General features: G+C 38.6%; 2 protein-coding genes and 1 pseudogene across 3 annotated transcripts; 2 read left to right on the forward strand and 1 right to left on the reverse strand.

Moving 5' to 3' along the window:
* Positions 1-248: 248 nt before the first annotated feature.
* LOC121250991 (UPF0051 protein ABCI8, chloroplastic-like) lies at positions 249-3,709 on the reverse strand. The gene is made up of 2 exons (XM_041150264.1): positions 2,151-3,709; positions 249-649 (listed from the first exon to the last, which is right to left on the reverse strand). The coding sequence occupies exons 1-2, from the start codon at positions 3,630-3,632 to the stop codon at positions 431-433; spliced, it is 1,701 nt and encodes a 566-aa protein (XP_041006198.1). The 5' UTR covers positions 3,633-3,709; the 3' UTR covers positions 249-430.
* A 728-nt stretch (positions 3,710-4,437) lies between these two features.
* Positions 4,438-5,131, forward strand: LOC121251133 (annotated as a pseudogene).
* Positions 5,132-7,477: 2,346 nt separating this feature from the next.
* Positions 7,478-19,788, forward strand: LOC121250992 (CRM-domain containing factor CFM2, chloroplastic). 2 transcript variants are annotated; one of them, XM_041150265.1, is made up of 12 exons: positions 7,479-8,330; positions 8,852-9,380; positions 9,456-9,586; positions 16,014-16,328; positions 16,418-16,574; positions 16,704-16,996; positions 17,390-17,449; positions 17,798-17,914; positions 18,212-18,469; positions 18,560-18,782; positions 19,049-19,179; positions 19,277-19,788. In XM_041150265.1, exons 1-12 carry the CDS (start codon positions 7,605-7,607, stop codon positions 19,493-19,495), a joined length of 3,159 nt encoding a protein of 1,052 aa, XP_041006199.1. In that variant the 5' UTR covers positions 7,479-7,604; the 3' UTR covers positions 19,496-19,788. The 2 variants fall into 2 exon arrangements, with proteins under 2 accessions (XP_041006200.1, XP_041006199.1); XM_041150266.1 differs by lacking the exon at positions 17,798-17,914 and having other exon boundaries at positions 7,478-8,330; positions 19,277-19,553.
* Positions 19,789-23,645: the final 3,857 nt, after the last annotated feature.

Below are 23,645 nucleotides of genomic sequence, written 5' to 3' on the forward strand. Positions count from 1 at the left end.
ACATGTTCTTGAAAGTCAAGTTAGCTCTCACAACAGTTCATCTGTTCATGCAATTAAAAAGTGATTCCCTGGCATACAACACACACAAATCTTTGGCATAACAATGATTTGAACTTGGTGACATAATATGCAATCCATAAATTTTATTTGCAAGCCAAACTAAACGATAACACTCCATGACTCATTGACAATAACAAGAAAAAAACAACAAAAACCCGAACGACAACGCAACGGCTGTACATAATGTATAAAAACGAATCTAACAACTTACAACTTATTGAATGCATGATAATCGATCATTTTTATACAACAGACAAATTAATTCAGAACAGGAAATATTTTTATGTACAATTGTATTTTTTTTTTTTTTACAAAAAGACCTAAATTTCACCGTCAAACACGAGCTCTTGGCTAAGACACCGCTTGATGGCTAACCAACTGATCCTTCAAGCTTCAAGCTCATAAGTTGATTCACCTCAGAACCAAACTCATCCGGAAGCTCATTGAACACATCTCTGCAAAACCCAGAAATCATGGCCGCCATGGCTTTCTCATACTCGATGCCCCTCTGCTGAAAGTAAAACAGCTGGTCTTCACCAATTTTGGAGGTACTGGCTTCGTGTTCAATGCGAGCTGTTGGATTCTTCACCTGTCAAAAGAATAATACAAGTTGTCAAAAAATAATGAAAGAGTTATTTAAGGCAACTATAGACACAAGACAATTGAGACAGCAATATTTAGAGGCGACTAATGGATATGGAAAAGTTCTTCTTCACAGTTTGTCGCACCCAAAAATGAGATCCATTTTTCAAAACACTTTTCTGACCTTTTCGGGGACTGGAATGACAAAAAATAGTCCAATTCAGATGCACTTTCAACTAACATTTTACGTATCTTACCAGGAATTGGGCTAGATGATAGATTATACAATCACGTATTGCAAGGACTACAATCCATTGGACTAGCACAACACGTCATAAGCTTCAGACTTCCAAGACAACAATGAAAAAAGCTTTTACAAGACTACAAGAAAAGTTTATTTGACACTTTTATAGTAAATACAACTTCAAAATTGTAGTTTTCTAAAATAAGAATACATGCAAAGGGTTCCATAGACCATCCTGCTATATGAAGTGATGGAAATAACTTTCTATTCCAAATCCCCTGCGGCTTCTTGAAGCAATTGTGTAAGAGATAAAAGGCACCTCCAATGTCCCAGGCAGTTAAACAAACTTATTAATTAACTGCCTCCACCTCTTCAGACATGAAATAGTAAAATGAGACAAAATATAATCACGGGATGATACAAACATCCGGTCCCGAAGTAATGGGATTTCTTGTAAATGCTCAGGAGGAAATGATTTATTCCTAAGCGGCTCATAGCTTTTAGCTATTTTATGATCCCAGAAACGCTTCTTTTATGTCCAACAGAACTTCCACAATTGAAGTTATCTATTTTCAGAAACAATATTTCATCTTTCCCCAAAACCACATTCTTTTTAAGTCAATAATGGCTTCAGGCCTGTTATTCTTTAAAAGCCAACCATTTTTGTAACTTCTGTTAACTGGGATCACCCCTCAAGTGGCCTCTCTATTTTATTTTATTTTATTTTTGTCGGGGAACCTCTTCAAGGCAGGGCCCTTCGGATCCATCCCTGCAAAGTAAACTCTGGTCCCGTGCACCACATGTACGTTGTTATCTTAACTTCAGCAATGCCCAAGTAGCTAACTAGCATCACATGTACGTTTTCCACAATTTTTTTTTTAATAAGTTACTGAAATTTAATTAAAAATTGCAAAAGTCATAGCGCAAGTACACAAAAAGTATATACAAGAGAAATACCTAACTATAAAAAAGTAACAGAGGGGAATAAAAGAATCCCAAAGGGCAAGTACCCACGTAAATAGGGAAAGATATGTGCATCGAAAAAGTACTTAATGGCAGGTTTCAGTAGGACTACATAGTAGTACAAAGAATTGCAGGTATGACATCCAGTAACCCCATTGGGCCGGGAGGGGAAGAGGGATCTGAATTTAAATGACATTATTGAACAAGGTATAAAACTAAAATACTAATATGAGAAATGAATAAGTAGTCAAAACAGAAATGCTATACGAACAAAAAGACATGTTAAAATTGAAGAAATTACCTGAATGTATGGATATGTATTGGCAGCTGCATTGTCACCGATAAGCATAGAATCACACTGAGAGGAATTCCGAGCATTCTTTGCCCTTGACTGAACCTGAACGAGACCCCTATAGCAATTCCTTGAATTCCCAGCTGATATACCTTTGGAAATAATCCTACTTCTAGTATTCTTCCCTTTGTGTATCATCTTTGTCCCCGTGTCTGCCTGCTGATGATTATTAGTCAGAGCAACAGAATAGAACTCACCCACACTATCATCTCCCTCCAAAACAACACTTGGATACTTCCATGTAATGGCAGACCCCGTCTCCACTTGGGTCCAAGATATCTTTGAGCGAGCCCCAGCACAAAGGCCTCGCTTTGTAACAAAATTATAAACCCCTCCTTTCCCTTCCTCATCCCCAGCATACCAGTTCTGAACTGTGGAGTACTTAATCTCCGCACCCTCAGCACTGTACAGCTCCACCACAGCAGCATGAAGTTGGTTTCTATCATATGAAGGCGCTGTACACCCCTCCAAATACTCCACAAAACTCCTCTCTTCCGCAACTATTAACGTCCTCTCAAACTGCCCAGTTTCAAGTGCATTTATCCGAAAGTAAGTTGAAATTTGCATCGGACACTTCGTGTCTTTCGGAATATAGCAAAACGAACCATCACTGAACACTGCCGAATTCAACGCTGCATAGTAATTATCCTCACTGGGCACTACTCTCCCCAAATACTGCCTAACCAAATCTGGGTACTCCCTAATCGCCTCAGATATCGAACAAAATATCACACCAGCCTTCTCTAATGTCTTCCTATGCGTCGTGGCAATCGATACGCTATCGAGAACGGCATCAACGGCTACATTAGCCAATCGGTTCTGTTCATTCAAAGGGACACCCAGTTTATCAAAGTACCTAATGAGTTCCGGGTCGGCCTCATCGAGGCTATTCAAAGTGGATTTCTTCTTGGGCGCCGAGTAATAACAAATATCTTGGAAATCAATAGGTGGGTATCGGTTATCAGACCACATGGGCTCTCTCATCCTCAAGAATTTCTCAAAGGCATTCAATCTAAACTCAAGCATCCAATCGGGTTCTTCTTTAAGCGAAGAAATCAACCGGATTGTTTCCTTAGAAAGCCCTTTAGGGATCGAGTACGAATCGATGTCCACATTAAAACCGTATTTCTTATCGTACTCGACGTTACGAAGGATTTCTTGGATTTTCTCACTGGCCGTAGCTGTTGTTGATGTAGTAGTAGTAGTAGTTGGAATCGAGGACCTACCTGGCGAAGAAGAAGAAGAAGAAGAACTTGGGCCCGAATACGCGACATCTGCTCGAATCTTGAGGAGCCTTGAAGTTAGGGTTCTGGGGTTTTGGAAATTCGGAATTGTGAATTTTGGGCGAAACCCTTTGGGCAGGTTAGATGATTCGTGGGTGGGTTGAGGAGATAAGCGTGAAATAGTACCGTTAGCTAAGAAAGAAGCCATGGTTGCGGTCTGGTTGGATGGAGGGAAGTCAGAGACACTAGAAGTCTAGAAAAGGGCAAAGTTGTTTTTCTTTTCGGTTTTCTCAAGTAATTCGAGCATTAACATTGGTTTCATAATCATTTCTAAAATTTGATAAAATATACATATTTTTCATCATCCAAAACTTTCTTAATTATAACTCTATATTAAATTAACTATTAAATTTATTAAAATAATAATATAATATTATCTTTATAATAATAATATCATTTTTTCATATTTTACAATTACATTAATTATATGTTAATTAACCATTTAATTTAATTATTATATTATTAGGGCTGGTCAGGTTGTTATTAGCCAAATAACAGCCTCCCAATCTCATAGTGACACCTAGGACTTCCACTTCATTTATCTTAAATCAGCACTACATCAAAAAAGAGCATAAGAAAAGTTCGATTTCTTCTTCGCGATTTCAGCCCCTTACCCCTTGCACCCCCTCGAAGCTGATTTTAGCCCATCGAAGGAACGTCGCACCCGAAGGAATGTTGCTCAACCCATCGAAGCCCTTTCCATCGCATCTTAGCCCCCTTGCACCCCCTCGAAGCTCAACCCGAAGGAACCCTTGATTTCCCTTCATCGCTTAACCCAATGAACAATGTCAGCATCGGCCCTCTTCAAAACCCCCCTCGAAGCTCAACCCCTTGATTTCCATTTGGTTTCTACTTCTACTGCCAATTTGCTCTTGACAACACATTCACATTTAGTTAGCACAATTTACCCTGTTGCTTTTGGTAGTCCTTATTGAAATTAAGCATAGTATAAAATGGAGAACGGTTGGAGCTGGGAGTAGAAACCACTGATTGGTGAACTAATACAGGGAATGGAGCTAGTGAAACAGTTAAGGGTACAATTTAGTACAACATCGTCATCACCCGAGACCATAGAGTCATCGTTGTAAAGGATATTAGCTTCATATGAGAAGGCTCTTATGATTCTGAGATGGAGTGGTTCGATCGGACAGTCCCAAATTGAAGAAGTAATGTCAGGTGTACCCGAGTCTCCAATTTCTATCAACGAAAGTCTCGGGACCGATGAATTTGATAAGGATATAAAGGATCATCAGGAAACTGACGATATCTCAAATAAGAGGTGAACTTCAGAGCAGCAAAACATAATTATTGTCTATTGCCAAGAAACTTTAGCTAATACATGTTTTTTAAAATTGGGTTGCAGGAAGATATTGCCCAGATAAACAGACCGTGTGAGAGTGAGATCTGAGATTGGGTTGGAAGGACCCCATGAAGATGGCAATGGTTGGAGGAAATATGATCAGAAAGACATCCTAGGAGCCAAATATTCCAGGTGAGACATTTTGAGCTGTGTCGGCGTTGACGTCGAACTGAGGGCGGTGCAAAGAGAGGTAGTCACTGAAGAGAGGGGCGTGCAAATGAGAAGGGAAAGGGATGGCATACATATGACTTCTTTGTGATGGAGCGTATTTCTCTTACAATATATTTTTTTACGTGGTTTGAGTTGAATTGATGGCTGCTTTTGTGGGATTTACAGCCCGACGGAAGCAGTTCTCTTTTTTAATTTACATTAAAAAATACGTCGAGTGATCAAACCTAAACGACGTAGCACCATCGTTACCAAAATTGACAATCATAGCTCAGAGTGGTTGTAAATCTAACTTTAGCCCGGAAGTCTGGCCCAAAGTAAGTTTCAATCCATATCCAGTGTGCCCACGTCTCTAATTCCAAGCTACAAAAACCCACTACCCAATGGCCCAATTGGTCTTTTAATTTTGTGCCAGCCTCACTGACCCGATTAACGTTAGAGGTGGACTCAGGAATTGACGTGTCATCATCGAGTACGAGTTTGATGTGTTATATTAATATTTATAATAGAGAAATTCTACAAAAAAAAAAAAAAAAAAATCTTATATCACACACATCTATCTAATTAATATGTAATTTGTTATTTTTGTATTTCTATTTAAACACACTTATTTAGACATTAAGATAAAATAATAAAAATGACAAATTACATATTGATTAAATAAATATATGTAATAGTACTATTTACTCAGGTTTCGGACCGAGTATCCGAGTATATCCTGACTGGAACCTAAGTTTCAAACTCTGGCCAGTTCTGGTCCACGTTAGTCCGATTAGGACCCGGACCGAAATCCGGATGAATTCAGATTTTTGAAATTCGAATTTATGGGTTTTACCCGATATTTTTATTTATTTATTTATTTATTAATAAAAATTCAACTTAATTGGTATTATAGAAATTCAACTTTTGCTTTCAAATTACAATGTATCTTATATTAATAACTTAGTTGGATTTGAAAGAAGCTTTTTGAACAGACTTTTGAGTGTAGAATTCCAAACGCCATGCCAGAGGCCCAGAGGAATAACGGATAACATTCATATGCTTACTTTTGGCGAAAAGGAGAAACAACAGATAACCATTAACCAGACTTTCTGTATACAACTAGCAATAATTTCCCTTTTCGATAAAAGCCAATGAAAAAAGCTTTCATAATGAATAATTAAAATCAGAGATCCATAACAGACACGATGGACCCAGTTCAGACAACAAAGACAGCAAAGATCCATTAATAACCGGTTTGTCTTGCACATATAGTAACGAAACAATCTGTGTGCACATAATCAAACGCCCCATTCGTTTGTCTTAAAAAATATCTCTTTCAAAACATCAAAACATTCAAATCAAAAATTAACAAAAAAAAAAAAAAAAATACCGGATGTACTCGGATTTTTCTATTCGGGTATCGGCCCGGGTATGTCCTGAGCTAGAATCCGGTAATTTTCAGACTGGGTCGAAAAAAATTCGATTCGGATGAACATGCCTAATATGTAATATAAGATTTTCACATATAATTTCTCTTTATAATATTGTGGAAGTGTCACAAATTACTTGAACTGCTACTCAAGTTGATGCATCTCGGCCCTTCCTTTCAAAAAAAAAATGTTGATGCATCTCGGTTGATTTTGTCCGTAGTTATAGAACAAAATATCACCGATCATACACTTCAGGAGATTCCGAGTCTGTTAAAATGCCTTCAATAGCTATGCATTGAGCATTATCTCCGACTTGAATCATTGTACCCAATACTAGAAGCGCAACTATTCATTTATGGAATGACATGTGAATTAAGGTATCGATAGTCAGATAAGATGATATGAGATAAAAAACTTATGAATAGTATTAAGATGATTTGTAAATAGTAATTAAACAATTTGCATTAAGATTTTTATTAGATTTTGAAAAAGGAGAGTAAAGAATTTGAATAAAAATATTATAAAATAAAAATGTTATTACAATATAATTTTTTAATATAATTTTTATTTTGAGATTTAAAAATATTGAATTGTTTTTTACGTTTTATATAGAAGTTTGAGAACTTTATAATGATTAGTAATGATTAGATGAAAAAGTATGAAAAATAAATTAAAAAATATTTGTATTTAAATAGTTTTAAGATGTTGAGATGAGACGAGACTAATGCATATTCAAACGGGGCCTAAGTCGCTTCTAAATTTGGGGAAGAGAATGGTCTTGTAATTGAATTAGCTCTTATTGTTTAGATTAAGTGGAATGCTACAAATAAAAAAAAAATTTAAATAAAGATAAATATATAAAATAATATGATTTGATATGATACTCCTTGTTATAAAATCATTTTTATCAAAATTTAGAGGTATTTATTTTTCATTTTTCAAGGGTTGTTGATGTGAAAAATCCCCCACAATTTCATGTGGCAAATTTTTGAATTGATAGAAAGTGGAGGTAGTTTGTCCGTTATAAAGTTCGTTAACCTTGAATTGTAAAAATCAGAGTGCCTGGTGAGTGCGCGTTACCCTCATCAATCCTCATCTTCATTTTCAACTGCGTCTTGTTACAAGACTCTTGTACGTGCGTTTAGGCAGATTAGGCTCTACTCTATCCTCATGAAATAGTATGTTGCTTCCTTTTACTCATCTCCACCACCCCAACTCCTCAATCCCCTCTAAACCCCTCACTCACCAATCACCTTTCCCCTTCATCTTCTTCCCGTCGCCGCTTCCTAATACCCTCATCTCCTCAACCCCCAGATCCCCCAGTTTCCTCATCAGGACCTCCGCCTCCGCCTCCGACACCCAAACCATTCCCAAGTCCGCCATCCAGCGCATTGCCGACAAGCTCCGTAGCCTCGGCATCACCGAAGAAACTCCAAGCTCAAACCCTGGCCTCAATGCTAGACCCGATTCTGAAACTTCGGCCGGGGAAATATTTATCCCCCTGCCCAATCGAGTACCAAAGCGCCGGGTCGGGTACACAATCGATAGGAGCTGGTCCACGCCGGAGAACCCGGTTCCCGAGCCGGGTACTGGCTCGGCGATAGCAACGTACCATGAGGTGAGGAGGGAGGTGTTCAAGCAGAAGGCGTTGGAGAGAAAAGATAAGAAGGAGAAGAGAGACGAGAGGGCGCCAACATTGGCGGAGCTGACTTTGAACGAGAAGGAGCTGCGAAGATTGAGGAAAATCGGCATTGAAACGAGGAAGAAGCTGAAGATAGGGAAGGCCGGGATCACGGAAGGTATAGTGAACGGCATTCACGAGCGGTGGCGGCATTCCGAGGTCGTCAAGATCGTCTGCGAGGATCTTTGTAGGAAGAACATGAAGAGGACTCATGATTTATTGGAGGTTAGGTCCACTTTTATGAATGGAATTGTTCTGGTTCTGAATTGTAATTGAGTGTGTGTGTGTGTGGTTTGGTCAATAGGGGTAGTTCACGCGCTTGATTTTTTATGATTCCGCTTTGAACATTTCACAACAGAGTTTTACTTGGAATTCGGACACTTTATGTTCTAAATTTTTTAAAATGATTGATATCGAGCGGTTACTTCTTGGATTACAATCAAAGCCAAAAAGTTAATATGCCAATATCAATTGGAGATCATATTTGAAAAGGAAAAGAAATTTGTATACAGGATTATCTCAAGCATCTAACTTAAGTAATGTTTTGATTGCCTACTTAAGTATGTCTTTCTATAATATCGGTTGGGCTTTTGTTTCTATCATCAAAGAAAATTTTAGCATGCATTTACTCAGTTTGACTCGGGATAATCACTTCATTTAGATTGGTGATATCCGTGCTTACATTTTCTGTTATGAGGTTTATTTGGTAAAACCGTCTAAAATTATTTTTCTTGCTATATTTTCAGAGGACAACTGGAGGTCTGGTTGTTTGGAGGTCTGGAAGTAAGATAGTGTTGTATAGGGGTGCCAATTATAAATACCCTTACTTTTTGTCTGATGAGATTTTGAAAAATGAGACTTCTACCGATGCTTTACCGGATCCGAACATGGATGATGGAGGAAGTGATAAAATGGAGAGCTTCTTACCGAGCATAGATGGTGTAGAATCTTCTATAACAAGTCCAACCAAAAAAATATCTCAACCAAAATTAATACAAGGTGTTGGTAGGCCAAATAGAGTAAGATTTCAACTGCCTGGTGAGGCACAGCTTGCGGAAGTAGCTGATCGCTTGTTAGAGGGGTTGGGCCCACGTTTTACTGATTGGTGGGGTTATGACCCTCTACCTGTTGATGCTGATCTTCTCCCTGCCGTTGTTCCTGGATACAGGAGACCTTTCCGCCTTCTTCCATATGGTGTGAAGCCTATATTAACCAATGATGAAATGACCACTCTAAAAAGACTTGGTCGACCAATGGCCTGCCATTTTGCACTAGGTGAGTTTGACTTCCTACAATACAATTGTTATAATCTGGTCAACCAAAATTTACTTGCTTTGCACTTTTTAACAGGAAGAAATAGGAATCTTCAAGGATTAGCTGCTTCCATTGTCAAGCTCTGGGAAAAATGTGAGATCGCCAAGATTGCTGTTAAGAGAGGGGTACAGAATACTAATAGTGAGATGATGGCTGCAGAGCTGAAGGTTGGTATTAATGTGGCAATGTTTTAACTTTATGCTCTCACCTCAATCATGTTTGGCACATTATTGTAATGGTCAACGGGAAGTAATGCCCTGCACTTGGAGAGTGTAAGAAAAATGCTGGAAGATGGTTAATGTGAGTATATACTATCTGGTCGCTCTTAAAGATATAATGTGTCAGATATTTTCTGGTGTTTCTATATATATCAAAATGGATGGAGCACTTTTTCTTTTTGATAAGTAAGAGATAACTTTATTGATGTGAATGAAATAGGCATGTGCCATGTACACAGGAAGTATACAATAGAACTCCTAAATACATTCTAAGAGCGATGAACTAAGGATAGAAATTCATGAATGTCATCCCCATTTAATACAATAGCTGAAAACCAAAGCAATAAAGTATGTAGAAAAAAATTCTTCAGCTCCACCATTGTTCGTTCCTTGTCTTCAAAACAGCGCGCATTCCTTTCCGTCCAAATACACCACATGATACAAAACGGAATCATTCTCCAAACTGCTGCCACTTGAGGATTGCCCTGCAATTTTCTCCAAGAAGCCATCAAATCCACCACCCTCATAGGCATTACCCAAGCCACACCAACCTTTCTAAAAATCTCATCCCACAACCCCCTTGCTACGTCACAATGTAATAAAAGATGATCTATTGATTCCCCATTCTTTTTACACATGTAACACCAATCCAACATTACACGTCCTCTCTTCCTCAAGTTGTCTGTGGTTAAGATCTTCCTAAGGGCGGCATTCCAAACAAAGAAAGCAACTCTAGAGGGTACACGAGACCTCCAAATGTTCTTCCAAGGAAAATGGGTGTGATCCTGTGCAATCAAGAGTTTCTAATACGCCTTTACGGTGCATTTCTTGTGATCCTAAAACCTCCATTTCAAACTGTCATGCTGTGCCATAGAAGTCCCCAAGGAGTGTAGCAAGCTGAAAAAGTCTGAAACCATAGATAATTCCCAATCATGAATATCCATATTAAATAGAATATTCCACTGATGCGAACCATGAGCAGATAACCGCACATCCGCCACTGAAGCCTCCTTGTTAACTGCAATACGATATAAAGCCGGAAACACCCTTTCCAATGCCTGATCTCCACACCACACGTTCTGCCAAAAACTGATACGGTTGCCCTCCCCTGCGACAAAGCGAATATGATTTATGAAGCTTGTCCACCCCTTCCTTATAAACTTCCATAGCCCCACTCTATGCCCCCCCTCACTTCTTAGGAACACCAACCACTCCAAGCAACGCCATATCCAGCATCTATAGTTTCTTTCCACAGTGATCCCCCTTCCAAATGATATCTCCAAAGCTATTTCCCCAATAACGTTTTATTAAAAGTTCTCAAATTACATACACCCAACTCCCCATTCACAACTGGGGCACATACTGTCTTCCAATTAACCAAATGAAATTTCTTCTCCTCCCCTATGCCTCCCCATAAAAAAGTCTTGAAAAGTTTCTCAATCCTATTCGCCACCCCTGCAAGCATAGGAAAAAGAGATAAAAAATAAGTGGGAAGGTTAGTGAGGGTGCTCTTGATAAGAGTGAGACGACCCCCTTTCGATAAATACACCCTTTTCCATCCAGTCAACCTTTTCTTTATCACCCCATTCCATATTGTTCTACTCTTGAAAGTTGCGCCTAATGGAAGGCCCAAATATTTCATTGGGAAAGAGGACACACTACAATCCAGAAGACTTGCTAGACTATGTATATTAGGAACCACACCCATAGGAACCATCTCAGATTTGCCAAGATTGACCTTAAGCCCTGATACTGCTTCAAAGCAAAGTAATAATGTACGTAGAGTTTAGACCTGACTCCTATCCGCTTCACAGAAAATCAGAGTGTCATCTGCGAATAGGAGATGAGAAATGATACAAGGGCTGCCAGAGCCATTTCCAACCTGAAACCAGATAAAAAACCCCCATCAACAGTAGCCTGCACCATCCTACTCAACGCCTCCATAACTATAACAAAAAGAAGAGGAGATAACAGATCAGCCTGCCGTAAACCCCTCGAACTATCAAAAAAACCTGCAGGAGTGCCGTTAACTAGCACAGAAAACCGAGCCGATGAAATACAATGACGCATCCAAGAAATCCACCTATCTCTAAAACCACACCTCTTGAGCAAATAGCAAGAACCTTTGATATAATCTTATAGACACTACTAACCAAACTTATTAGACGAAAATCCTCAATACACGAAGCCCCATGTTTCTTGGGAGTGAGTGCAATAAAGGTCGTGTTAAGTGATTTCTCAAACTTTTTAAAAGCGTGAAATTCACTGAACACCTGCATGACATCACCTTTCACCACATCCCAACAAGTTTGGAAGAAACCCATTAAGAAACCATCCGGACCCGGCGCTTTGTCCTTAGCCATACTAGAGATGACCTTGAAAATCTCATCTTCATCGAAAGGTCTCTCCAACACACTGACAAGTTGCGGATCAATTGCCTCAAACAATAAATCATCAAGTTTCGGCCTCCAAGATACCGATTCGGTGAGAAGTGTCTCATAATATTGTGCAATATGACTTTCTAGTTCAGTGGGAGAGGATAGCACCTGAGTACCTGAATGAAGCGACTCAATCACATTGTTACGTCGATGAGAATTAGCCACTTTGTGAAAAAACTTCATACACCTATCACCCTCTTTCAACCAAAGGGCTCGGGATTTTTGACGCCATGATGTCTCCTCTGCCAACAAAACCCTTTCCAACTCTGACATAACCGTGGTTTCCTCAATAACTCCTCCTCAGAGGCCCCTCCCAATGATTCCTCACCCTCTAGCTCCTGCAATTCCTCCAACAAAGTGGACTTTTGATTGTCAATGTGACCAAATACTTCCAAGTTCCACTTCTTCAGATTTTGTTTAGAGCCTTCAGCTTACCTGCAAGAATGAAACTCGGAGTGCCACTAAACTGGTACGATGCCCACCAAGTACTCACCAACTCTACAAACTCGTTCACTTTAAGCCACATATTCTTAAACTTGAAATACCGGCGACCCCCGTGAATGCCCTCACAATCTAAGAGAATGGGAAAATGGTCTGAATTGACTCGAGTTAACCTTTTCTGACTTACTTCTGGATAGTGGGCTTCCCATTACGGCGAGACAAGGAATCTATCCAATTTCAACCAAACATGGCCGTTAGACTATGTGTACTCACCACCCACCAAGGGAAGGTCCATAAGGTCCAAATCAAAGATGAACTCAGAGAATTCCGACATAGCTAAAGTGTGCCGATGATGCCCCGATCGTTCACTAGGAAAACGAGTAATGTTAAAATCACCCCCCATACACCACGGCACATCCCATAAAGAGTGTATTCCTGCCAACTCCTCCCACAACTGTCGTCTATCTCTATCTATGTTAGGACCATAAGACCCTGCAAAAGCCCAAATCCACCCATCGCTCACATTTTTGAATAACATCGAAACCGAAAACTCTCCAACACACTCCTCAATCGTCTCAACCACTCTTTTATCCCACATTAATAATACGCCACCTGATGCTCCCTGAGAGGCCAAATAGGACCAACCCATATAAGAACATCCCCAAATACTATGCACAAAACTTCTATCAATAAAACCCAACTTTGTTTCTTGCAAACATATCACATCACCCTTCCACGATCTCAATAAAGCTTTGATACGAAGACATTTAGTACTATCATTGAGACCCCGTACATTCCACGATACAATCTTAGGCTTCATTAAAACTTAACTTCCCCCTCCCTTTCGGTCTAACCCGTCCGCTACTCCCATCCTTAACTTCATAATTGATGGAGCATGTTAAACGTTTAAGTTCCCTGACTTGTTTTGTAGCTGATTTCGATCGACTAGCTTCAATAGCCACAAGAAGGGCCATAAATTGCTCCTCATAACCTCCAAAAGAGACCCCAAAGATATTTTGTAACTCCTCTACCTTTTTAAAAATCCAATTCGACGAACCACTCCCATATTCAGAACTGGGAGGAAGTGTACATAGAGGAGTAAGAGCCCCCTCCTCACCAACACTATTATTGGGATTCAAAATCAGTTCCGAGCCACCCAAGCTAATTGGTTCACCACTTGAGGCCATATTTTTATGAGGAATGCCATCCCCAGAAATTATCCCACCAAAAACACTCAACTCAATTGGTGTGGATCCAAGCGGATACTCAGACTGCACCTGCACAGCCTCACCCGAAGATGATAACCCATTTTCCATCGCTACTGACTGCACCTGCACAACCTCAGGACCTTCGACCACCACACATGGCTCAGAAAGCCCATTCTCCACCATCATTCCTAGTAACGAGGACGCAGAATCATTTCTCAAACTCTCCAGCACTAACGGCTCCCCCGAAATCTCCTCCTCCTTTAAATCCTCCCGTCAGAACACCTTTACCGGCTCACCAGAGTGGTCGACGGAGTTCGTCGACAATTTCTGTGCCGGAAGGGTTGCCGGTGAGATGCATATCGGCGCCGCAGCCTGGTCCGAAATCTTTGACCCTGAAACTTGCCCCGACACCTCGATTGCCACTGCCCTCTATACTTTCTTTGGGCCTGAGGCCTGACCCGTACCCTGGCCCAACACAAGACCCGTAAAACCAAGCCCATCCTTACAGCCCACGAAATCCATCAGCTCAGCCTTGCCCTTAACGCATCGTTTTAAGAAACTAATTTCGTCTAACACAATGCCCATCTTCTCCTCTAAGCCAACTAACGTCCTCCATATACTTTCCTCATTTAACCCCAACAGTCTACTGTCTTCTCCACCATACCTCTGCACGTCCTCGACATTGTTTACGCCTGGCACCACGTCTCGCACAGCACGCGGCTCTACCTTCTTCAGCACCTTACTGTACGATCTTGCAATTCCTGCCCACGACGATGGAGCACCTCCCACTCCTCTGTTCTTCTTTACAAAATCTGCCTGGGTCGAAATAGAGGATGCAGAAAGCTCCATTAAAGTATCTCCAAAGTTCCTCCATCCTTCCCCCTTTCTCCCTTCCGGAATCACAAGCAAACCTCTCCTCTTATCGCGACCAAATTCTGAGAGGGATATGAAACTGCCATGAAGATTACATCCCTTCCTCACTATTAACACAGTTTCTCCTTTTCTACGAGTTCTCAAAAACTCATGAGAGTCCAGTGTTACTGCGCCTTCCTTCACCATAGAACCCAGCCAGCCCAGTGTTTCAACATCTACTGAAATGTATTTCACCACACGGCGATTACTTTCTATAATCCTCCACCACCTTGCGTTCTCATTTCTGAACTCAAAAAGCTTCTGGTCAATGAACACCTCATTACACAACCCCATCTAAACCAGCCCACAAAACAATACAACCCTAATGACTTAGTGATACACTAAACCCCTCAAGGAGGAAAAGCCATTAACGAATCACTACAGACAATAAGGAAAAATCCAAGGGTTATTACATACTGTCATGTTAATGAAGTGAGATAATGGTGGGATGGTGGTATGGATGGAGCACTTCACATAAATCTATTAGATTTTCCTGAAAAATTCACTCCAATAGATATGCAGTTCCCTTGCAAGATGTTTATGTGTAAGTAGCGCTCTACTTGCCCCCCTAAGAAAGTTGTTACAAGTTTTGGAATCCATCCTTCTGTAATTTTTTTATTCTCTTATATATATGTGATAAAATTTTACTCTTTCTTTCAGAATGTTGGTAAATAACAAGTTTCAAAAACTTTATCAGTGCTTCAACAGTGATTTGTGGTTAGACAGTGGGCTGTAAGTGACTGAAAACCAATGAGTTGAAACCCTTGAATCATTTCAGTGCCAAGGGACATTTTGATGCTTAATTACGGAGGAGCACTCTCCGACATTGACCCATGAACGGCCATTTTGGATTTTCAATATATATAGAGACTCAATATCTCATATACTAATCTGCAACACCCTCTGTTGATTTTAGTTTATGAATGTAGAAGGCTCTATGTTTTTCCAATTCTTTGTACTCTTAAAGATTTTAAATTCTTCTTAAGGCTTGTGGCCCCAAATTCTCTTAAGAAACCCAATAAATAAATGGTTAGAAGGTGGTAATTTGAACCCCCTCTCCCTGATAAGTAATATTTGGTATGTTAAAAGAATCAATTTGGTGGCTTTGAATCATCTTTCTTCACAGTCAAATGGAGTTTGCTTTTCCCTCCAGCAAAATAAGAATAAGTATTAGCTGTATCACGGGCACCGTGACGGCATGCTTCTTATCTATTGACCCCCCTGTTTTCTTGTTATATTAAATAAGTTTACGTACTTTTTATGCGGAGATAATATTTGATCTGGTCTACTCATTTAAAAATCCTTTGCAAAACTCTATTTTTTTCATCTTTATCAGGATGAAAATCTTTACAGATCTTTTTTTTTTTAATGTTGCAGCGGCTGACTGGAGGAGTACTGCTTTCCCGGGATTCAGAGTTTTTTGTATTATATAGAGGAAAAGATTTCCTGCCGCTTTCAGTTTGTTCTGCAATAGAAGAGCGGAGGAAGCATGTAATTCATGGGGAAAAAGAGAGGGCAAACTGTAGTACATCAGTGACAACTGCACAGGAGCTTAAACTCGGGAATGCAGAGGGTGGTTCTGAAAGTGAACTTGATGGGGCCAATTACAAGGAAAAGGGTGGAATCTTAGAACAAAGAATGTTACGGTCCACAGAGGCAGTTATCAAAAGAACTAGCATCAAGTTATCAATGGTATGACTTGTTAAGGTGATACAGTTGGCTAATTTCTTGTCCCTTTTTTCATGTTATTCATCTTATTTTTTATTTTTTTTCATAAATAGGCATTAGAAAAGAAAGCAAAGGCAGAGAAACTTCTGGCAGAGCTTGAGGAGGCAGAGATCCCCCAAGCACCTGAAATAGATAAAGAAGGTATAACTGAAGAAGAAAGGAATATGCTAAGGAAGGTTGGCTTGAGAATGAAACCTTTCCTACTGATGGGTGAGTGCCTTCTAGTACATGTTCTTTTACAGTCAGGATAGTTAGTATGCAACTTTATCTTTCTTAAGACTAAACTGAAGGGTCATATAGAAGTGGGCCCTAATAAGCTTTATTCTCTTCCATGCTCAGGTAGACGAGGGATTTTTGATGGCACAGTTGAAAACATGCATCTTCACTGGAAGTACAGGGAACTCGTGAAGGTGATATCTAAAGAGAAAAGCATTGAAGCTGTTCACCAAGAAGCACGGACCTTAGAGGCAGAAAGCGGGGGAATATTAGTGGCAGTGGAAAGAGTGAACAAGGGTTATGCAATCATTGTGTATCGTGGGAAGAACTATAAAAGACCTGCTTCTCTAAGACCTCAGACGCTTCTTAATAAAAGAGAAGCAATGAAGCGTTCTCTAGAGGCACAGCGGCGAAAGGTAAAATTTGTTTGTCTACCTGTGCACACACATGTATGAAATTAGTTTCAATACTCACTCCCTTCCTGAACATTTTTTTTCAAAAGCAATTGAAAATTTAGTAGAAACACTTCCCACATTCATATGGAAACGAGATTCAGTTGATGACCAATTAATCCATTCCATTTAAATTGAAGTTCTATATTCAAATATGCAATGCAAAACCCAATAAGAGACAATTAGAATTTATTTGTTTGGTTGGAGTTTTGTTAAAAGATTCTGAAATTATATAGACTTTTTTAATCTTTGGGGAGAATTATCACTAATTTGTTTTATTTTCTTTGCTAATATTTGACCAACCATGATATTCACTCTTACGTTTTTTTTTTTTTTTTTTCCTGCTTCTTCATGCAGTCCCTAAAACTTCATGTTTTGAAGCTTAACAGAAACATAGATGACTTGAAACTTCAGTTGGTGAGTTATCCTTCGTCCATATTTCCCATTTACACTTTCTTTTTTGGTGGATTTAATTTACTCTTTAGATTTCATAGATTTACCCATTCATTTGAAGGAAAATAATGAGTTATCTATTTAGTCTGAAGAGTAAATAAGAAAGTATTTTCCTATTTTTGTTTATATTAAGGAAAATAAGATTTACCCATTCATATTAATGGGTAAATAAGAAGGTAAACAATATACAGTCAGTTGATGAATTGAGAAATAAATTTGTGAGCCATCTTATATTTTTGTTTAGTCTGTGCCCTTTTTACCCCAATAAAAGTTCTAAATTTGAGGTGAATTTCACATTTTTACTTAAATTAGGTGAAAGAGGATACGAACAGTGTGCAGCCAGCTGAATGCTCTAGATCACATGCAGAAGTTAAATATGGCCATCTCTCTCACCCAGTAATTTCTGCATGCCATGAAGAGAATGCAGAGGTGGGGAATATATTGCTGAGATCTTGGATATTGAAGCTATTTACTAAAATGGTTCGGGTTATATTTCTTGATTTACATGTATTTGAAGGTTTATGCATGTATTGATTGTCTAAAATACCGTTTATGCATTCCAGTGGTACTCATTTTCACAACAATGATCCAACATGACGTGCCAATTCACGGACATCTTTTTTTAGTGGATCTGCATTTAAATTATTATTTTACTGTTGACATTTTGTAACTTCATATGCTCTCCAACTCGACATCTGAAATAGTTGTTTGGTTTAATTACTCAAGGCTAAAGACAAACATGGAGCTCATTCAGCTTCCATGAACTTTAATGAGGGTGTGGATGCTCCAATAAACAACATTCTACAATCCACTCAACAGGATGAAGTAATTGGCCTCTCAGCAATGTATGAGGGGGATCCTGCTGGTAAAGTTGAAATAGGATCATCTGAATCAGTTGGTAAAGAAACTCATGCAAATGTGTTCATGGATAAGAATGGTGAAGTTGGAGCTGCTGTCTCTACATCTTTCCCCGACAACTTTATGGTAATTTCAAGAATCCATTTTCCTCTATATTTATTTGGATTCTTGTTCCTCTTGCAATGAATGATGCAGTATGGTTTGTGTGGACTTCAGTCAGAAGGAAAGAGGCATTCTGCAGTAGTTGAGGATTGTGCTTATAAAAACAAGGCAAAAGAGTTATCAGATAAGTCAGTGAAAACTGATTCCAAACCAGATCAAATAACGATGGAAAATGGATCAAAGATGCCTCGCAGAGCTTTACAGCTTTCAAATAAAGAGAGGCTGCTTTTACGAAAGCAAGCCCTTAAGATGAAAAAACGTCCTGTATTGGCAGTAGGTAATATTACTCTCATTTACGGTCCTCATTGTTGCTAATGTTGTTAGTCATTATTGCTATTGGCATTGCTTTTCTAACTTCATATGGGGGTTGATTGTTCGTAATTTTTTTTATATTCAAGATTATTTCCTTTTCACATACATTGCTTGAATTTTACCTGAAAGCAATAATTTTTGGGTTGTTTATCTATCTTATGCATTTCCTAACAATTGATATAATAATGAACAACCTATCAATTTGGGGTAATCTTTGCTGCTCCTACTTAGGGAGGAGTAACATTGTCACTGGTGTAGCAAAAACAATAATGGCGCACTTTAAGAAGCATCCTCTTGCTATAGTAAATGTCAAAGGTAGAGCAGAAGGCACTTCAGTCCAGGAAGTGGTTTTTCTGCTGGAGGTGTGTAAACCCACGATCTTTATCTTCATTTTCTTTCTAGTTAGACTGAACAGATTGGCTGAGAGTTTTCCTCCCTCCCTCCCTCCCTCTCTCACAGCAAGCAACAGGTGCAGTTCTCGTTTCTCAGGAGCCTAGCAAAGTCATACTTTATAGAGGTTGGGGAGCAGAAGATAAACCTGGGCACATTGAAAAGAAGAATGCTAGGGTTGCTGGGGAAGAGGGTGCAACTCAGCTAACTGTCTCTCCAGAACTCTTGGCAGCAATCAGACTGGAATGTGGATTACAGGGTTACCACAAGGAAGAGATGGCTCTATAGCATGGAACCAATGCTTGAATCGGAGGGTATTCATGCAACCAAGTGGCCCCATCATCAGCCTAGAGGTTGTCCAAGCAGCAAAAAAGAAAAAAAAAAAGGTCACACAACTTTAAAACGAAAAATCTAATTTAAATTTATTTTCTTATATATATTAAGATGTTAAGTTCCACCACGGCACTCAACCCCATGATACCCTTTTAGCTTTTGGTTTTTAAAATCCACGCCCCCAGTCTCAGAGGTCAATGCAAAAGTGACTTCTATTGTTTTACATGTTTATAGTTCTTTTACTTTTCGAATTACATGTCTTTGATCCAACAGGCAGTGTTGCGTAAAGACAAATAGAAAAGGTTAGAATGAGCTTGTTACTTTTAACTGAGGCCGAGTCTCTATCGTTAATTTTCAATCTAAAAAGTCCAGATTCCATGTCTACCACACCTCTGTAGAATAGCTAGGTCGATGTTGGATATATCACCGTTTCTTCTTTTCTTTTTCTTTTTTTTTTTTAAAAAAATATCTTCGAAAGTCAATCGTCCTTCCAACTTCCAAGCAATTGCTAGCATGTTAGGAACGGCGATTATAATTCTATTCAATTATGTATTTTTTTTTTTTTTTTAAAATCAAAATAATTGAGAGAAAATATATACACATGCAAGTGGACTTTACACGCTCATGTGTTTATCTCTTTTTGAATTATAAAAAATAATTAGAGCAGATAATTCTTAGACTCTTTAGTCCTCATGACTCCCATATATTCAGCAGCATCAATGTATTTTATTATGCGAAGAATCATAATTTTTTTTTTCTGTGGAAATAATAGATTAGAGACGGTCCATTAAGTTTAATTGGAATGTTTTCACATATGTTAATTAAACCCTTATCGACCACTTAATTTTCGGTCGCCAGTTTTTTCTATTTTTTTTTCCTTGTATTTTTAATTAAAGGGTTTCAGAATTGTAGAGAAAATTTGTGAAAGCTATATATAACTTTTTTTTTTTTTTTAAAGAAAAAGGCATCCAGGCCAATATTTAATAATATTAAACCCTCGTCATGCCACATTTAAATAATTATCACTAGTCGCTGACTCGCTTGGCACAAATCAAAATTAAAATTTGCTCTTTTGGAGCCCAAGAGCTTGAAGATAATGAAGTGAGTTTAAAAAAGAAAAGAAAATATTTTAAATATAAAGAGATTACACCAAATAAAATTTATAAATTGATGTGATTTAATATGATGTCAAATTTTAAAATTATTTTTATTGTAAAATATATATAACGAATTATATTAAATTACATCAATTTATAAATTTAATTTTATATAATTTTTTTTTATGCATGTAGTAATTTTTTAAATAAAATTGTAAAGCAAACAGATATATAAATAAATTCTTAAATTGAAGATAATTAATTAGGCTCCAAGTGGTCGAGGGATCTCTTCAATATTTCACACGCGCGCTGATGTAGATTGGAACTAGCTCGCTCCTCACATACTGTATATGTTTAATAAGTCTTGGGTTTCATACTTTCATGATTATCATCACTCACTCACTCTCCCTCTCTCTCTCTCTCTCTCTCCCCACTCTGACAGACCGAGATCAGAAAGAGAGGGCACAAAATACCTCGAATCCCCCCTGCCTTTCTTTCAAAGCGAGACGCAATAGCAATCATCATGTCTTCTCTGTACCTTCTCCATCGCCATCATTGTTCCCACACCATGCTTCCTTTTGCCCTCAACCACCCCACGAACTTCAAAGTATCATCATTTACAGCAGCACGCTGGAAGAGAAGGAAGAAAAGGAAAGCGAGATCGGAAACATGAACACGTGTTTGCAAAAGAAGTAATGGAAGACACCCCTAGCTAGCTTTCTTCGTTGAGCTTTCTTTTTGGTTTCGAGTACTGAAGGGTCTGCTCCTTTTAAGGCTTTCCAGTCTTTACTTTTGGGGAATCAAGCGTCCTGGTCCGACGATTTGCTTGATCAAGCAAATTAACTTCTCGAGTTCTTACCTGTATGGCATGGGTCTCTCCCTTTTCCTTAGGTGAACTTCATAGATCTTGTAAGACAATTAGGGTTTGTGGTTTTTTTGGTCTGGTTTTAGGTTTTTGAAGCTAGAGTACTACCAAGGAAGTTATGACAAAGTTTCTTATTGTTTGCTCTCTCTCTCTCTCTCTCTCTCTCTCTCTCTCTCTCTCGTCTTGAGCCGTGTGGTTTTCGTTGTGTTTGTTATGTCGATAGTACTGTTCAGGTGTAACATAAATTTCTGGATTTGGCTTATGATAATCGAAATGAAACATATGATCTTACCAGCTTGAAGAACTTCATGACTATCGTCTAAGGTGTGAAGGGGACTCTAGTCTATAATATTTGCCTACTGATTTTAGCTTGGTTTATCTCAAGCAGATCTACGAGATGCATGTTATGGCCGGATCGAACTTGCTTTGCTTTAAACTTTTTTCCCCTTCTTATGGATATCCTAAAGATCAACGTCTCCTAGCTAGCTTTTACCATGTACGTTATGGAATTATCGTTGGATTTAGAATGATAAAATTAGCTGCTTGCCGTGCCATGCAAAGTGCTCATGATGATGTTTGATGAACCTCGATCTTATATACATGATATTCATTTACAGTACTGCTAATTGTATTTCTGGATCTACATTAATGTGTACGCGTATACGCACATGTACGTAAGAGAATATATAGGTTGTACGTACACGAATACTTGGAACAAATTGGGTTTTGACTCTTTAATATCAATTGAATGATCAAATGTTTTAGCTACGGCCGGCCTGAAATTATTATGACCATCACATATATGTAAACATGCATGATGTACATATATATATATATATACACATATATACGCATATTATACGGTAAGAAATGCTTTTGCTATGATCTAGAATATATACTTTGAATACTTATGGTTTAGTGTCTTTGATTTCAATGCATGAGCCTTAATTTCTTCAGCTTTTTCTTTGGCGTACGTGGTTGAAGCCTTGAATTTAGGTCTTGGTTTGGTTTATTAATCACGAGTCTTTTAGTAAAACAATTAAAGATAAAATAACCCTCTGGCCTCTATCTATCTGCAAAAATTACTGCGTGAATCATGTGGTACGCATTAATGTTTATGTTCTAGTAGTACTAGTTGACTGCCCGTCTTCTTTCCAATACATGCACCTAAAAGACATCGCATGCTCAATTAGTCTATCTCGCTGATTGGGAGCACATGACTGTAATTGTTAAGGAAAAGGCATTACAATCTAGACACTGGAACTTTCAGGTTAATATATATTTTCCTTTTCTTTCCTTTGTTCTGTTGCGGTATGATTCGTTGTTTTTCTTTCGTCCTAGCTAATTTATCTTCCCGGAGCCTGGAGGGAGTAGTGGTTTTGCAGGTACTATATATACATAGATGCATGTCAGATCAATTGATGCATGTCAGATCGGGTGGTGATATTTTCATGAACCTGCAACATTTTGTGGTTTTCAATTTCTAGAAAATTATGGCAATGCCAAATCACTTGTATCAAATGATTTGTAAAAATTTCAAATTCTAAATTGACAACTTCCATAATATATACATATATATTAGACGTGCATAGAGATAACTTTTATTGATATCTCAAGTTAAACGAACTCATATTAATCACTAGGAGTGTATAGGAACTGCCGAAATCGGCAGGGAACCAATTAGGCCGGCTGTCGGAGTACGAAACTAGCCGGAACCAATTGGTAGGCAAGAGGATTTGAGGGAAAACCGATATCGGCGGTTTAGCACCGGTTTGAACCCCTGGGAAATCACTGAACTGGTTGATCCCATTTTTTTTTTTTAATATATGTATATAAAACCATGGAACCGGCCTTGAAGTTAACAAAAAGATGTCAACGGTAGACCAAAGATTGCACCGATGCATGTTGAGACCGATATGGTGGGTTTTCTCTCCCCAATCGATCAGTTTCGACCGGCTCAATAAACTCATGACAGACATTGGTGGGGTCTTGGTTTGGCACCGAAATCGATGCCGAACCCATCGGTGTATAGTCCTATTAATCGTCTCTGGTAATAATGATGAAGAAGAAAATAATTGTTGTTTTCATTCATTCTTTGTTGGTATTAGATGTAAATAATTATTATTTTTTTACTAAAAAACAA

Source organism: Juglans microcarpa x Juglans regia, chromosome 2D (assembly GCF_004785595.1).
Source record: "Juglans microcarpa x Juglans regia isolate MS1-56 chromosome 2D, Jm3101_v1.0, whole genome shotgun sequence".
In the NCBI taxonomy this organism is placed as follows: domain Eukaryota; kingdom Viridiplantae; phylum Streptophyta; class Magnoliopsida; order Fagales; family Juglandaceae; genus Juglans; species Juglans microcarpa x Juglans regia.